The following is a 17,342-nucleotide window of genomic DNA, read 5'->3' on the forward strand; positions in this document are numbered from 1 at the left end:
GAGTGCAACTCTAATTTCTACGACGACGAAGTCTTCCCTGTGAGGACGAATTCAAGTTTATGGGTACGAATAGAAAAGCCTTGAAATGACGTCACATAGCTCACGGGGGAAGGTAATCGAACACCGATTGCTCCAAACGCGCATGCGCTAAAGATGGCTGGCAGCGGTGGACCCGGACCTACCGGGGCAAGTGACGCGTCACAGGTAAAGTAAATAACACATCCAACTTTTTGTAATTTATTTATTTCATGAAATTGTACTGTTTTTATTGATATACAGTTTATGGACGAAAGACAGTGCTGCTTAGCTTGCAGGCTAACGAGCCGGGCCGGTGACACGGTCTTCTCATGCAAGGAGGCTAATGAGGAGGCTAGGAGGCTAAATAAACAAAACAAACATAATTTGAGATTATGAATCGTGGCAATTGGCGTATGAATCAGCCCATTGCACAGCCATTGTACAGTTTTAGTTCTTTGCAAACTCGGACACGTGCATTAGTTTAGTTTACAACGAGTCTCCCGGAGAGTCAGTCAGTGGATCAATGGGCTGTCATACACACATTACGACGTGTGTATTTTCGTTGTTTTATCTGCCATAAAGTTTGATTTTACTGGTTATGGGGCGCGTTTTTCTGGCGGTGCCACAGAGACGAGAGCTGGGACACCGGGTTATTTTCTCCGTGTAAAGAGTTTCAAATCGTTTATTATTTAACCACAACTATAACTCTGAAGCTGTTTAATCAAGGTTAAAAATACAAAAAGAAACATAAGGCAAATGTCTCTTGGCCTCTTGGATCAGAGCGACATCACTAGCAGTGGTCTGTTATTCAGAAATAACAGACAACACTCAATAGAGTCTTATAATAATGCTTATTATTTAAAAGCAGTCATATGCCCGAGATCAGATGCACAAGTGTGTTTTTCATCGTTCTATACTGGCTTGTTGTTTGGTGTGGATGTTGACTCAAGCTCACAAGAAGAGGAAGTTATTTTGCAGGCATTCCGGGAAATCATAACAAGTCTTTTACATTTGCTTTTCAATTTTGTCTTTTTTCTTACTCAGGTCCAATTAAGAGACATCATTAACACGGCACAAAATCTGGTGTTAATGTTGACTAACAGTGTACCTGCAAATGTCAGGCCAGGCGAACAGGGAACTTCAGGAGAAGCTGCTGTTGGACAGGGAGTGCAGTCAGTAAGGCAGCCTCAGCAGGCAGCGCAACAACTGACAAGATCCCAGAACACTGGACTGTCAGTAAAACAAGAAATGGTCCGGTAGGCATTCCTAGTTCAGGCATATTTGGCCATAATAGGTCCCTGAGTCCGATTCAGTCAGAAGGTAGTGAACAGCTGTAGATTTTTTAATTTTAATTTGTAAACTACTACACAAAGTAAACAAATTTACTTAAACTAACATCATCATTAGGACTTCTGAGTTGTTTGTTTGTGTTTTTGTTGATGGAATATAAAAGATGAGAATAATGGTACGCCATCTTTTTAGGTCTTTTCCAGGATTTTTTCAAAAGGAGGCAAGGGGCAAAAGGCGCTTCACACCATTCAGGACAAAAGAATCTGGAAAGAGCTTTTTGGTGAATTTTTTTCTTCTTAACAAGCAATATGAAAAAACACCAAAAGGTGAAGAGGAACTGCCACTAATGTTGGCTGGCCTTGGAAAGCGTTCTCTATCCATATCTGAAAACATTACACATTCGGAGGTACGTTACTATTATTTTATTGCTTTGTCAAGTCATGTCTGAAGAGAAAAACACACATCTTAGAATTCATCTTGACATGTGATTTAATTAATATTTGCATGATGAAATTGACAGTAGGTCATAAATATGTCATTGCAATAAATCTTTGACTATTGTCCATCTCTTCAGTTTTCAGATTTGCTTTTTAGTGCATATCCAAGACTAGCAAATATCTGTGGTGGTTGGATGCTGCACAAGTCCACAGGTATGTAGGCATATATGCACTGAATTAATGTTGTTTCCAAATATTCTATATATGAGTACGAATGTGAGTGAATATTGGGTGGTAGTCGAAAGAGCCGTTTGGTGCATTGGTGATTGCCTACCAAGCTTCCGTCAGTCTGCCCCAGCGCAGCTGTGTCCTGCACGTGTCCACACATGTGCCTTACTACCACCAGCATGAATTTGGTGTGAATGACTAAATGTAAAGTGCTTTGGGTGCCTTAAAAGTAATATATAAATCCAATGCATTATGAGTTGTTACTCTATGTTCAGGTGTGTTCAGTATCCATGATATTATCATTTTAGGTGGTGGTGGACGGCGGAGCTTAGTTGTTATTCCTCCAGATCTCCATGGATACAATGGCCAGCAACTGAAAGCAGTAAGCGGGAATGGAAAATGCACATTGTACATTTCTCCTCTACAAGAAGAACTTGATACTATTCCATTACCACCGGAAGCAAAAGAGTTTGAGAACATGCCCAAAGCCCAATGTACAACCTGCAAGATAATGGTTCCTCTTCAGATCCTCCCAGCACATATCAAGGAATGCAAGATAGAACTGTTAGATTTGTCCTCTTCTGCAGATGAGGTATGTCAAAGTTGAGTCTTTTAGACTACTTCACAGCTCTTAATATTGGAAAATGATGTTATTCTGTGCTATGGTTGAAATACTTCCATATTATTACTGTTCTCTTCTTCCCTAGGAAAGCTGCAGCAAAGAACATGAAGATACATTCCAACATTCCATTTGCAGCAAGGCAGACAAGGTGAAACTGTTTGTGCCTTCCTGGTAAATTAAGACATTAATGTCAGAGATAATTTGAGGATTTATTCACATGGCTTGTAAATTCTATTTTAAGACAGCAGAATGTCCTGTGTGCAACAATGCATTTCAAGCTGACATAATTGAAATCCATGCAGCCACATGTGGATTACGGTAATATTATTGATTCTACTTTATTTATTTTACTGTATATCCATGTTCATTTAACAAATTACATCTAAGGATCACTTTGCCACTTTTCATATGTATGCAAGTGTTTGTGCCAGTATAATTTAAGGCAAGCTGTTTTCTTTATGTGTGAAGACCTACAGAAAGTGGCAGTCATGAGTCAAGTGGATCAGTCCCAGTCAGTACTTTTCAAAGGTAATAGTGTACATGAAGTAATTATGGTTACAAATTATATAATCTGGATAATATACACTTGGAATACTCCAATATCAATCTTGACATTTTTTTCCTGCTGGAAAGCTTTGTAATATGTGTGGAGTGTGATCACCGAGAAATGTGGTAATCTAAAAACATGGTTTGCTTGTGACATGTTTTGTTCTTGTCTTGACCTGTTTTCAGCCTTTTTAAATTTCACCAGTATAGGACATGTTACACCCAACAACTGGAGTAATTGTAACAACGAGGAAATTACACAGACAGTATAACCGTGTCTAATTTAGTTTGTTATTCAAATGATAAGTGTTCAATAATAGTAAATAAGCATTCAGAAAAGACAAGTTGGTGTCAATTTTAATGTTTATTTTTTTTCTTCTGTTCTGTCTGTCTTTCAGTACTGAGGAAATTTTGGATTGGATCGCTTCAAAAGTTAATGAAGAAGACAGATTTTCCATCTGTGTGTCAAGAACTGATCTTTTCAGCAGAGGCATGCAACAATGGCAGCGGCAGAAGAAGACATCACCCAAATGTAGACTTAAGGTCACATTCTTTGGCGAGGCAGGTGTCGATACTGGGGCCCTTAGCAGAGAATTCCTCACAGGTGAAATGTTTGTCTATATTTCCCAATGACAGCAAATTTGCGCATATTAAATTCTTATAAGGCCAGATGTAAGATAAAATATAATCAGTCACATAAAGGAAAGGAATTATCTGCATACTGGTTGAAGTCCAAGAGCTTTTCATGGACTGTTATGAGGACAATTTCTTATTATTTGTCCAAATTTGTCGAATAAGACACTGTCAACATCAGCAGGAGGTCTCTAATGGTGCAGATGGTTCAAATGCTAATCAAATTGGCAGAAAAGCAGAGACAGAAGAGACCTTTTGAGTTTTCTGTATTTTACTGTTTTACAGAAATGCTTGCAGAGATTGAAAACAGACTCTTTGTTGGAAGGCCAGATAAGAAAGGGAAGAATCCTGTTTATTGTCTCAACAGTTTGGACTCTAGATTCTTCAGGTACACAGTGGTATTAATTGTGTGTTTTCTTTAGCATATCAAGTACAATATTACTTAATCCTGTCTTATATATAGCAAATACATTCAGGGAGTTTATTTGTTTTGTTTTGATTAGGATTAGGAGTGCAGGAGAGGTCATGGCCACTAGCCTGGCACAAGGAGGACCTTGTCCTAACTTCATGCGCGAATGGTGCTTCAGATACCTCTGCTCCAGTGACGCTGAGAGCATTGTTGTGTCTGCCAGTGATGTAACAGATTTAGAACTGTCACTGCTTGTTGAGAGGGTAAATACAATTTTATCTAAGTTTGTAATTGCATTTAACTACAATATGATATGGCTAGCATAATTAATATTTTGGTTTGTTGCTTTTACAGAACAATGATAAAGTAATAATTTATTTCACTTGAAACCTTCTCTGTTTCCAGATAAACAACGCCACGAATGACAACATCAGTGACCTGGTTGATGATATTGTGGCCTGCGGATACACTGGAGTTGTGTCCACTGAAAAAAGGGAAAGCATGACAAGGTGTGTTTGGTGACATTTTTATTTTTCATTAAGACATTCAATAGGTATACTACTTAAGTGTATTCTTCTGCTGAAACATTTTGTCCATTAGAACTGTCATACTTCACTCCACCATGAGGCTCCTCCCCATGCTCGACCAGCTCAGGAAAGGCCTGATGCTGTATGATCTCCCTGAAGTCATGAACAGTCATCAAGATCTCTGCCAAAAACTGTTTATTCCAGGGGAAGATGTTGAGGTATATTTCATTCTTGACTGCTTTTTATTCAGCGTGAATGTCTTTTTGAGAATTATGTTTACACAAACTAAAATGCCTTTTCTTCTTCTTAAAGGCTGATGCTGCCTTCCTCCTAGAGAACACCCGTCCTGTCTATAGTGAAATTGGTTCTGCCAAGCACCAAAAGGAAGTACATATCATGAACTTTCTTCAAGACTACCTACAGGAAATTGAAGACTCTGGTATGTTTTAGCCAAGATAGGGGTGCTAAAGAGACTAACTTTGTCTGTTATCCTGCGGTACATTTTCTATAGTGCAGTATAAATGGTTTAATCGATTCTAACTATACAACCCATTAAATCAAAGCATTTTTTGAAACTTGATGCCACCATTGACAATCGTGTAACTCATAAAACGTCATATTATGAGCTCTAGGATAACACCGTTTCATTAAGCGAGGAGTAACATATGGCTGATTTGTACAGTTGTACTGACAATAATAGGGTGTCAAAACAATTGCCACAACATTGCCATCTAGCCACAACAAATACAGCTTTTGTTAAAATCTATGTAGTTTCAACTTTGATTTATGAAATTTTCAGATACTCAAAAATTCAATAAGTTCTGTATATGTAAGGTATTTAGCAATTGGAAAACTAAAACGTTTTCAATTCAGACTAACATTGTGTTCATCTCTTCATTAAGAACACGAGGGCCCCAGCAACAGCAGTGTTACTCCAGAAGGCTTGACAGTAGGGCGCATCATGCAGTGGATGACTGGACAACGACACAAGCCTGTTCAGCCAAGCGAGAAGAAGGAGTTCCTCATAAATATACAGTTCCAACATGACTGTGACACACAACACACAGTTTGTTTTCCAACTGTAAGCGCCTGCAGTCGCACTGTCACATTCCCTTCAGCTCACCTGAGAACATACAGTGAATTCAAAAACATTTTGACACTAGCTGTGTCCCATGGGCAAACATTTGACAGGGTGTAGCCATCCTATGAAAAGAGAAAAAAGGTAACGGCAACATATCATTGCCGCTTTACCTGACAACTTTCTGTTTCAGTCATCTTTTGTTAATTTCACTGTTACAAAACCATTGTTTTTATATAAATGGTAGTTCACTCCAAAGTTAGTTTTTACCTCCATGTTACTCTTCAGAATACCCACAAACATTTTTTGGGTTTTGAGGCAAGTTTTAAAAGTCAAAAATGTAATTGTGACGAATGTTGTGGAGAGTCATGAAAAAGTTGCAATCAATGTTGGGACTCTTGTCTCATGTTAAACTGAACATTTGTAAGGCATGCATTTTTTGAAACAATTACATTTTTCAAGGTTGTGTTGTGTCAGCCATTTCTTGTGTTGCCATTAGACTTTCAATACACTGAACCATTGTAATGTAAATGTCTCTACCAAATGATTCTGATGAGGCCAGGGGTTGTATCATGGATTGGACAGTTTCAATAATATCCTGAGTCACAGGGCACCCAATTTCCTGGACTTGAACTCCATATGGTTCCTCATGCACAGCATCAAACATTTCCCAGTCAGTTCCATATAGCTCCAAGTTCTGGGGGGGAGGGAAATGAAAAACTTTTTAATGTCATTTTGTTTAAAACAGCATTTGTTAGCCTGATAAAATAATATAATTAATATATATCTATTATATTAATTAAATTATTGAAATGAAATTGGTTAGCCTGAGTCGTCATGCACGGGGAATCTGCAGTAATAGGGGAACTAGGCTGATATCAAAATTTAGCCAAAATCTGACTTTGACAATTCAGTTATAAGGGATAATTAAGAAACATTTTAACAGCCTACCAAAGCACACACTCACATACACAGGCATTGTGCAGTGACGACAGAAAAAATTAACCAGAATATATAAAATGTGTTTATTGTTCCAAGCAATCACGAGTATATCTATTTCAAAATTTGCTGACTTGCTCTATTTGTGTGATCACATCAAAGAAGTATTACACACTTACTTGTATATATTTTTTTATAACACCTTGTTCCTGAATTTTAACCTTCTACTCCTTCCACATTGTTGTGTTGAAGATACTAACCCCATTCAAATAATAAGAATTCAGTAGTATTTATATTAACCTAAGCCTCCACATTTTCAGGTTAAAAACTTGTCAACTACACTTTGTCTTTGGAAACAGCACCTCAACAAACCTGCAAATCCTCATTAGTGTCAGAAGGTGTATTCATGTGGCCCATAACCCAGAGCTGGTTTGGGGAGAGTCCTCCTTCAGACCGTAAAGGATGGTTGTCCCAGCCTTCTGTGAAAGTCTGAAGGGCCTCTGCCAGACGTGGAAGGAAGACATAGTGCGCACAAAACAAATGAACGACATCTTCCAAATGCAACAGGCCATCTTCCTCAAGACTATGAAGAACTTCATAGTAAAGGTGTGTCACGCTGGTCCAGACATCTCGCCAAAGGCGTTCAATCCTAGGTCAGAAACAGGATTTATTCAGCTAAATATTTAAATTATCAAACTATCAAATACTTTCTAACAATTATGTTTTCATTTTACAAATTAATATTGATAAACTGTAAATTATTTATTATAACCTCTGATTGTGCACACTGCGCCCAGCTATGAAGCTCCCTCTTCCAGTGCCTTTCACAGTGAACATCGTTTCAGCAATGGACACATTTTCCACACCTTCATCGCCCCTGACCCTAGAAAATACATGTCCATCATCACAACAATATATTCCATCAACTATTACTGAAATGAGTAATTCTGACAATGAAACAATTGCCCAAATGCATGTCATTGTTCACCTGGAAGGCCAGCCATAGTTTTCCACTGCCTTGAGAAAAATTGAATGAGCAGTGTTTGCACGGTTATTTGTGGCAGGTTCCAGATAGAAAATCTGTATAGAAAGACTGAATTTTAATATGTAAAGGCAAAATATTAAGACCTACAGCACATAATTTTAATTATCTTCATTTAAAATGTTTATTCCCTGCTTTTCTCCTCCTGTACCTCTGACTTTGTTTCCTCCCACCTGCCTTCTTCATCCTCCTGCTGCTCTTGATCTCTTTTTAAATCCCTCCCTCTCTTCTCATTACCTTCACCTACCCCTCCATCCTACCACCATTTTTTTCATATGATTGACCAGTCAATATTCTATAATATTCAATATCAATCAATATAATTATGTATGTGAACCATGGAGGTAATGCACATGCAGTTTATGACACAACAGTGAATACATGACACATTCAGAGATAATAAAGCACTGCAATAAAAGATGACAAACCTTTCTCGAGTACCCATCTATAGCACCAAATATGACGATGTTGTATCTAGAAAACAAAACATGGATCGACAATGAGCAGTGCCCCCAAATAGATAAATACATGAATAGATCTCATTAAAGTCTTACCGTATGAGCTTATGATTGGTGTCGACATGGACTAACGATAAAGGCCGTTGCACAAAATACTTCCTTCTCACTATGCACCCCAGCTGAGTCATTCTCTCCAAAACTCCTGGAGCATCAACTCTGTGCATGGACTGTTTAATCCGATCCCACTGAACCCTATGTCCATGAGCTTGAAGACAGCCTTTTACCATTCTATAACCTGCATTTGGGATCCTGCTTTTGATGGACTGAACTGCATTATCCAATTCACAGTCAGTTCGGTTGCTGTATGTAGAACGGGTGGACAAGCCAAGTTCATGCATACGCCTGAAGATTGTGCTCTGGCTGACCCCCAACAAATTGGCGATGCAAGTCACAGGTAAAGGGATGTCGATGAGCTGAGAAAGAAGCTCCTCAGAAAAAATGAATTTTGGTCGTCCTCGTCCTCCAGTTCTAATAAAAGTGCAGGGACTCTCGTGGGCAACAGCTGAGTCGATCTTACTTTGCAACGATAGAAGACACGACACAATTTCAGGTGGGATGTTCAAAGTACTGGAGGCAGCTGTCAGAATGAATGCTTCTTGATTCACAATGTATTGGAAGTAGTCCAAGTTCAAGTGAGGTTGATCCAACACATCTGTAATTCTTGATTTCAAACGTTCCAATAACCGAGTGGCCACTGGTCCCTGTAAACAAAAAAATAGTAAGTTTGATGCATTCTATTTCATTATATACATAGTCATTTACCATGAAACTGTGTTCGTTAATAAGTTACATTATTACTCTGATCCAATAAGCTATGCAAAAAAATTGCCTTATGTTTCTTTTTGTATTTTTAACCTTGATTAAACAGCTTCAGAGTTATAGTTGTGGTTAAATAATAAACGATTTGAAACTCTTTACACGGAGAAAATAACCCGGTGTCCCAGCTCTCGTCTCTGTGGCACCGCCAGAAAAACGCGCCCCATAACCAGTAAAATCAAACTTTATGGCAGATAAAACAACGAAAATACACACGTCGTAATGTGTGTATGACAGCCCATTGATCCACTGACTGACTCTCCGGGAGACTCGTTGTAAACTAAACTAATGCACGTGTCCGAGTTTGCAAAGAACTAAAACTGTACAATGGCTGTGCAATGGGCTGATTCATACGCCAATTGCCACGATTCATAATCTCAAATTATGTTTGTTTTGTTTATTTAGCCTCCTAGCCTCCTCATTAGCCTCCTTGCATGAGAAGACCGTGTCACCGGCCCGGCTCGTTAGCCTGCAAGCTAAGCAGCACTGTCTTTCGTCCATAAACTGTATATCAATAAAAACAGTACAATTTCATGAAATAAATAAATTACAAAAAGTTGGATGTGTTATTTACTTTACCTGTGACGCGTCACTTGCCCCGGTAGGTCCGGGTCCACCGCTGCCAGCCATCTTTAGCGCATGCGCGTTTGGAGCAATCGGTGTTCGATTACCTTCCCCCGTGAGCTATGTGACGTCATTTCAAGGCTTTTCTATTCGTACCCATAAACTTGAATTCGTCCTCACAGGGAAGACTTCGTCGTCGTAGAAATTAGAGTTGCACTCACAACTTTTCGGTTCATACTCGTAAAAACAATCCTAACCCTAAATTTATCAAACTCATGCATATGACAGCAGAATTTTGTGTACAAGTTTTTTATTAACATACAAATGTTTAGCATTACGAATATGAATGGTGAGAATTGTGGATGAATATTTTTGACAGTAACCTTACTCCATAGGTGTGCTTTTTCAGACCAAAAGATAACATCTTAAATTAGTCAGTAAAGATAACAGAAGTGTTGTTCCAATTACAAACACACTTGTTCTGCCCCCCATACTCAATAATAAGAGCTAATGGAGTAGAACAACGGTAACTGAGGCAATGTTACAGAAAAGTTATATTCGGGTACAGACATCGACAAAAGTAGTGCTATAATAAAGCAACTTTCACAAGACGTTTGTGTTGTTGCATTGTTAAATTCATACTAGCTGTCACTGGCAATAGGAAAACTGTATGAAGTTGAAAAGCTCTTTGACTTTCAAAACATTGTCCACATGACTATCACAGTTTTTAAAGGTAGCCAAATGCTGTTTTTAATTAGGTTGAGTTTTTTCTCTTATTTTGTGTCACTCACTCTATAGATGTTTTTGTTGCATTTAACATGACAAAAACTCATCAGATTAGAAAAGTAGAACGTGCTGCTGCAGTCTTTATGGTCTCTGAGTGCCTTCTATTGCAGCAGTCACACTTGAAATTTCTCTATGAACTACTGAGTCTAGTATTTCTAGTATTGTTTTTTCCATATGTAAACATGTGAGAAGTGAAAGGTGCTATTTTGATGACCAACCTCAATTAAATGTGTGTCAGTGCGATACCGACATAACACTGAAAATCTCATCTGCTGACTGTATTTCACAGTTACTGAAAATCTACATGAGCAACAGATACACTAATGGTTAAAAATTTGAGAACACCCAATTTTTTTTCCATTTTTTCCATAGGAAATTATATATGTTAATGCATCATTGTACTTTGAAATGAAAACATAGAACAAATAAACAAATTAAATAAAAAACAAATCAATTTAGAAACCAAAATATGTTCTAAACTTTTCCAAAGTTGTTTAAATCAATCCACTGGACTAGACGTTTCCCCTCTCATCCAAGTGGCTTCTTCAGTTCTGATTGATTTAAACAACTTTGGATAACCATGACCTGGATGAATGAGAACCTACACAGACATGTTCTAAACTTTTGACTCATCAAAGTAGACACCTTTGGCAGATGTAACAGCTGCCAGACTTGTGGCATTCTTTCCATAATGGAAATCAAATATTTTTCAGAAAGTTCTTCCCAATGCTGTTGAACAAGTTCTCATAAATGTATGGCACTTGTAGGTTGCTTTGCTTTCACTCTTCTATCCAGTTCAGCCCAAACCAGCTCTATAGGGTTTAAGTCTGGAGATTGTGCTGGAGTCAAGGTGTTGACTCTCAGAAACTTGTCTTTTGATTCTGTTGTGTCTTTGGGTCTTCCAGACCTCTTCCTGTCAGAGTGTCCCCAGTTTCTGATTTTGATGGTGAAAAACTGTTCTAACACCTTGATTTTCTTCACAATTTCTCTGTATGAAAGACCTACATTTTTAGGTGTTATGATGGTCTGTCTCTCTTCTGTTGCTAAAGGCAGTTTCCTCACCATTTTTATAGCAACACACTACTTTCTGCAGTACAATATTGTTCAAATTATGCTCTTGAGGGTATAGTACCACAGTGTGTTCCAACACTACGTTTATGCAGAGGGGGTGTAGGTAATTAAGAAAAGTTGGGACACCTGTAGGATTTGGTAGCACTAACTTTGAAGGCTTCATCAACCTTCATTGCTGCAAAACAGCTTTAAGTTGTTAACTCATTTCTTATTCCCTGAAAAAGGACTTTTTGTATACTTTAGAAATGTAAATTATTTTTCAGTTTTGGGTAACCTTACCTTTTTAACCTTTGGCAGTTCACCACTTACCTTTGTACCATTTCAAGCAATTTATTGCATTTGAACTATTTAAATTTCAATAGAAATTAAAGCTGCAAGCAGCGATGGACGGGTCCTCGCATCCACGCTGGTCGGTGAATCCACGCACGTCCACCAGGTGGCGCTGTGACTGAGAGTGTATGTCGGCCTCTGAATCGCATCTGGACCAGAGTCCAATCATACATGTAAAATTTCAGCCAGACTGTAGCATGTTCAGAGCAGTTATAGAGCATTTCCTGTCTATCCACCAGGTGGCACTGTAACTCAGAGTGTATTTCAAACAGTGGATGTGATGAGGGTTGGACTCTGATCACTCATGAAAAGTTTCAGGCTGATTTGATCATGTAGAGGCCAGTTATACAGCATTTACTGTCCCTCCAACAGGTGGCGCTGTGACTGAGAGTGTCTGTTGGCCTGTAGATGTGATCAGGATTGGATTGTGATCACACATGGAAAGTTTGAGGCAGATTGGAGCATGCAGAGGAGAGTTATACAGGAGTTGATGTTTCATGGCGAAGCATCAAAACGCTGATGGTCGCCATGGCCACGCCATTTGGCTTCTGGTTAAACTTTTGATAACTTTTCATCACCAAGTCCTGCTGTGTGGACTGACAAAATTTCAGGTCTCCTGGAATTATCTCTCAAAAAAGAGAAAAATCATCAAAAATCTCACAATTAATCCAAGATGGCCGACTTCCTGTTGGGTTTAGGACATGGCTCCAAGAGGCTTTTTTGTGCGTCCTGATGTGCTCTATAAGCCTCCCAAATTTCATGGATGAAGGTGAAACGTGCTGGGGGGGCTGTTTGTTAAAAATACTGTAGGGGGCGCTATAGCATGTGCAGTGCCGAGATGCATACGGTGTCGTTGCTTGGGTCGATGGTGATGTGTGTGGTAATTTTTGTGAGCATTGGAGTATTTCTAACCTGTCAAACAGCACTTTGTTTTGCATGGCGATATTTGGTTGCTACGGCAACAGCGTTGCATGAAATGTCACACCCTTCACAGTGTGGGATTGTCAAGAGGTGAAGACTCGACTGACCAATTTCCAGCATGATATCACCAAGTTTGGGGCCATTGTACCTGACAATATAAGGCCTTAAACTTACTATTACCAACAGGTGGCGCTATGACTTTTTCAGAATTTATGAGTGTGGATGTGTTCAGACTGGACCTGGTGTCCATCATGTGAAGTTTGGGGAAGATAGGATGTTGTTCAGCTGAGATATGAATCGTTAAATTTTCATGGCGAAACATCGAAATTGGTTTGGCCGCCACAGACACGCCCTTTGATGACAAGTCACCATTTTCACTGGGATGCATCATCAACGTGTTTAGGCTGTTGTCACTGCATTTGAAGTGAATATGATCAACCGGGTAACAATAGGGCATGAAAGTGTAAAAGATGTCTATTTCCTGAAACCACAAGGTGGCGCTATGACTGTCAATGAATATCCCTATGTGGATGACATCAGGACAGGACTGTCATCATACATGTAAAGTTTCAGGCAGATTGGAGCATGTTGAGAAGAATTAGACACCACTTCCTGTTTCATGGCGAAGGATCAGTTGTTTGAGGCTCTGCCATGGCCACACCTTTTGGCTTCTGGTTGAGTTTTTGATAACTTTTCATCAGAAAGGTCTGGTGCATGTACTGGCTAAATTTCAGTTCTCTCAGACTTATCCACTAGGAGCTATAAATTTTGACAAATGTACAGCAAATTCAAGATGGCCGACTTCCTGTTGGGTTTAGGGTGTGGCTGTGATTGACTTTTTGGTGTGTCCTGATGTGGTGCATATGCCCACCAAATATTGTAGCTGTAAATAAAACATTGTGGAAGTTGGCCTAATGACCACTTTTTCAATTTTGCAGGTGGCGCTATAGAGCCATTTTCCCACACATATGCGCAACTGCCATAAAATATCAAATTTTTCGCCAGTCCTGATGTGCACGCCAAATTTCACGCGTTTTGGTTCATGATAAGGCCCCCAAAAAGGCAATTCATTTGCCGGGAGAAATTAATTTTGACAAATTTACAGCAAATTCAAGATGGCCGACTTCCTGTTGGGTTTAGGGCGTGGCTGTCATTGACTTTTTGGTGTGTCCTGATGTGGTGCATATGCCCACCAAATATTGTAGCTGTAAATGAAACATTGTGGAAGTTAGCCTAATGACCACTTTTCAATTTTGCAGGTGGCGCTATAGAGCCATTTTGCCACACACATGCGCAACTCCCATAAAATATCAAATTTTTCGCCAGTCCTGATGTGCACGCCAAATTTCACGCGTTTTGGAATATGATAAGGCCACCAAAAAGCCAATTTACTTTACGGGAGAAAAAAAAGAAAATAATAATAATAATTAAAGCTGCAAGCAGCGATGGACGGGTCCTCGCATCCACGCTGGTCGGCGAATCCATGCACGTTCACCAGGTGGCACTGTGACTGAGAGTGTGTGTCGGCCTCTGAATCACATCTGGACCAGAGTTTAATCACACGTAAAATTTCAGCCAGATTGGAGCATGTTCAGACTAGTTATACAGCGTTTCCTGCCCATCCACCACCAGGTGGCGCTGTAACTCAGAGTGTATTTCAAACAGTGGATGTGATGAGGGCTGGACTCTGATCACTCATGAAAAGTTTCAGGCTGATTTGATCATGTAGAGGCCAGTTATACAGCATTTATTGTCCCTCCAACAGGTGGCGCTGCAACTGAGAGTGTCTGTTGGCCTGTAGATGTGATCAGGATTGGATTGTGATCACACATGGAAAGTTTGAGGCAGATTGGAGCATGCAGAGGAGAGTTATACAGCAGTTGTTGTTTCATGGCGAAGCATCAAAACTCTAATGGTCGCCATGGCCACGCCATTTGGCTTCTGGTTAAACTTTTGATAACTTTTCCAAACCAAGTCCTGCTGTGTGGACTGACAAAATTTCAGGTCTCCTGGAATTATCCCCTAGGAGGTATTAACTCTCAAAAATGAGAAAAATCATCAAAAATCTCACAATTAATCCAAGATGGCCGACTTCCTGTTGGGTTTAGGACATGGCTCCAAGAGGCTTTTTTGTGCGTCCTGATGTGCTCTATAAGCCTCCCAAATTTCATGGATGTAGGTGAAACGTGCTGGGGGGGCTGTTTGTTAAAAATACTGTAGGGGGCGCTATAGCATGTGCAGTGCCGAGATGCATACGGTGTCGTTGCTTGGGTCGATGGTGATATGTGTGGTAATTTTAGTGAGCATTGGAGTATTTCTAACCTGTCAAACAGCACTTTGTTTTGCATGGCGATATTTGGTTGCTACGGCAACAGCGTTGCATGAAATGTCACACCCTTCACAGTGTGGGATTGTCAAGAGGTGAAGACTCGACTGACCAATTTCCAGCATGATATCACCAAGTTTGGGGCCATTGTACCTGAAAATATAAGGCCTTAAACTTACTATTACCAACAGGTGGCGCTATGACTTTTTCAAAATTTATGAGTGTGGATGTGTTCAGACTGGACCTGGTATCCAGCATGTGAAGTCTGAGGCAGATAGGATGTTGTTCAGCTGAGATATGAATCGTTAAATTTTCATGGCGAAACATCGAAATTGGTTTGGCCGCCACAGACACGCCCTTTGATGACAAGTCACCATTTTCACTGGGATGCATCATCAATGTGTTTAGGCTGTTGTCACTGCATTTGAAGTGAATATGATCAACCGGGTAACAATAGGGCATGAAAGTGTAAAAGATGTCTATTTCCTGAAACCACAAGGTGGCGCTATGACTGTCAATGAATATCCCTATGTGGATGACATCAGGACAGGACTGTCATCATACATGTAAAGTTTCAGGCAGATTGGAGCATGTTGAGAAGAATTAGACACCAATTCCTGTTTCATGGCGAAGGATCAGTTGTTTGAGGCTCCGCCATGGCCACACCTTTTGGCTTCTGGTTGAGTTTTTGATAACTTTTCATCAGAAAGGTCTGGTGAATGTACTGGCCAAATTTCAGTTCTCTCAGACTTATCCACTAGGAGCTATAAATTTTGACAAATGTACAGCAAATTCAAGATGGCCGACTTCCTGTTGGGTTTAGGGTGTGGCTGTGATTGACTTTTTGGTGTGTCCTGATGTGGTGCATATGCCCACCAAATATTGTAGCTGTAAATAAAACATTGTGGAAGTTGGCCTAATGACCACTTTTTCAATTTTGCAGGTGGCGCTATAGAGCCATTTTTCCACACATATGCGCAACTCCCATAAAATATCAAATTTTTCGCCAGTCCTGATATGCACGCCAAATTTCACGCGTTTTGGTTCATGATAAGGCCGCCAAAAAGGCAATTCATTTCCCGAGGAGCGATTAAGTTTGAAAAATTTACAGCAAATTGAAGATGGCCGACTTCCTGTTGGGTTTAGGGCGTGGCTGTAATTGACTTTTTGGTGTGTCCAGATGTTCTGCATATGCCCACCAAATATTGTAGCTGTACATGAAACATTGTGGCAGTTGGCCTAATGACTACTTTTTCAATTTTGCAGGTGGCGCTATAGAGCCATTTTGCCACGCACATGCGCAACTCCCATAAAATATCAAATTTTTCGCCAGTCCTGATGTGCATGCCAAATTTCACGCGTTTTGGAGTATGATAAGGCCGCCAAAAAGCCAATTTACTTTACGGGAGAAAAAAAAAAAAAAAAATAATAATAATAATAATAATAATAAACCCTAGGGTTTCAATAGGGTCCTTGGCACCGCTGGTGCCTTGGACAGTCGGTGCCCTGGCACCGCCTGTCCTTCGCACCCTCGGTGCTCGGACCCTAAAAATGGAAAAGAAGGTCTGTGGGAGAATTCTTGCTGGTTGGAAAGTGATCAAATTCTTTTCATGCAATAAAATGCAAATTAATTATTTAAAAATTATACAATGTGATCTGCACAGTGGAGCAGTGGTGAGCATTTTCGCCTTGCAGCAAGAAGATCCCCGGTTCAAATCCCGGCCTAGGCCTGGGATCTTTCTGCATGGAGTTTGCATGTTCTCCCTGTGCATGTGTGGGTTTTCTTCACGTACTCCGGCTTCTTCCCACAGTCCAAAAATATGCTGAGGTTAAATGATTATTCTAAATTGTCCACAGGTGTGAATGTGAGTGTGATTGTTTGTCTGTATATGTAGCCCTGCGACAGACTGGCGACCTGTCCAGGATGTCCCCTGCCTTCACCCGAGTCAGCTGGGATAGGCTCCAGCATCCCTTGCAACCCTAGTGAGAATAAAGCGGAGTATAGAGGATGGATGGATGGATCTGCATTTTTTGTTTAGATTACGTCCTCTGTTCCTCACAGTTGAAGTGTACCTACAATATAAATTACAGACTTGTCCATTCTCTGTAAGAGGGAAAAACTTGCAAAATCGGCAGTGTCTCAAATACAAAAGATTTTAAAAAGTACTTCTTGAAAAATAACTAAAAAAAACTCCTGAAATAATTAAACAATAACAGTTACAGATATATTAGGATAGCTAA

At 39.8% G+C, this 17,342-nt stretch overlaps 2 protein-coding genes across 5 annotated transcripts; one reads left to right on the plus strand and one right to left on the minus strand.

The window, feature by feature from the left end:
* Positions 1-67: 67 nt before the first annotated feature.
* Positions 68-6,254, plus strand: LOC110972131 (uncharacterized). 3 transcript variants are annotated; one of them, XM_051938374.1, is made up of 15 exons: positions 148-204; positions 1,063-1,274; positions 1,501-1,714; positions 1,883-1,958; positions 2,282-2,565; positions 2,681-2,743; positions 2,837-2,913; positions 3,064-3,123; positions 3,540-3,745; positions 4,060-4,162; positions 4,284-4,446; positions 4,589-4,692; positions 4,784-4,928; positions 5,023-5,149; positions 5,613-6,254. In XM_051938374.1, the coding sequence occupies exons 1-15, from the start codon at positions 154-156 to the stop codon at positions 5,906-5,908; spliced, it is 2,181 nt and encodes a 726-aa protein (XP_051794334.1). In that variant the 5' UTR covers positions 148-153; the 3' UTR covers positions 5,909-6,254. The 3 variants fall into 3 exon arrangements, with proteins under 3 accessions (XP_051794335.1, XP_051794334.1, XP_051794333.1); XM_051938373.1 differs by having other exon boundaries at positions 149-204; positions 4,278-4,446; XM_051938375.1 differs by lacking the exon at positions 1,063-1,274 and having other exon boundaries at positions 68-204; positions 4,278-4,446.
* Positions 4,696-9,800, minus strand: LOC110972132 (uncharacterized). Of its 2 annotated transcripts, XM_051938388.1 has the most exons (7): positions 9,683-9,800; positions 8,324-8,988; positions 8,198-8,243; positions 7,716-7,807; positions 7,500-7,610; positions 7,100-7,376; positions 4,696-6,485 (listed from the first exon to the last, which is right to left on the minus strand). In XM_051938388.1, exons 1-7 carry the CDS (start codon positions 9,731-9,733, stop codon positions 6,246-6,248), a joined length of 1,482 nt encoding a protein of 493 aa, XP_051794348.1. In that variant the 5' UTR covers positions 9,734-9,800; the 3' UTR covers positions 4,696-6,245. The 2 variants fall into 2 exon arrangements, with proteins under 2 accessions (XP_051794348.1, XP_051794349.1); XM_051938389.1 differs by lacking the exon at positions 4,696-6,485 and having other exon boundaries at positions 6,790-7,376.
* Between the last annotated feature and the right edge of the window lie 7,542 nt (positions 9,801-17,342).

Source organism: Acanthochromis polyacanthus, chromosome 18, assembly GCF_021347895.1.
Source record: "Acanthochromis polyacanthus isolate Apoly-LR-REF ecotype Palm Island chromosome 18, KAUST_Apoly_ChrSc, whole genome shotgun sequence".
In the NCBI taxonomy this organism is placed as follows: domain Eukaryota; kingdom Metazoa; phylum Chordata; class Actinopteri; family Pomacentridae; genus Acanthochromis; species Acanthochromis polyacanthus.

Excerpts from the sequence above, each read along its gene's own strand:
- LOC110972131 (XM_051938373.1), top strand. The coding sequence starts at position 154 with ATGGCTGGCAGCGGTGGACCCGGACCTACCGGGGCAAGTGACGCGTCA. Across the intron at positions 1,275-1,500 it reads GTAAAACAAGAAATGGTCCG|GTCTTTTCCAGGATTTTTTC; the intron begins GTAGGCATTCCT and ends CCATCTTTTTAG. Across the intron at positions 2,566-2,680 it reads TGTCCTCTTCTGCAGATGAG|GAAAGCTGCAGCAAAGAACA; the intron begins GTATGTCAAAGT and ends CTTCTTCCCTAG.
- LOC110972132 (XM_051938388.1), bottom strand. The coding sequence starts at position 9,733 with ATGGCTGGCAGCGGTGGACCCGGACCTACCGGGGCAAGTGACGCGTCA. Across the intron at positions 8,244-8,323 it reads ACCAATCATAAGCTCATACG|ATACAACATCGTCATATTTG; the intron begins GTAAGACTTTAA and ends TTTGTTTTCTAG. Across the intron at positions 6,486-7,099 it reads ACACTAATGAGGATTTGCAG|AACTTGGAGCTATATGGAAC; the intron begins GTTTGTTGAGGT and ends CCTCCCCCCCAG.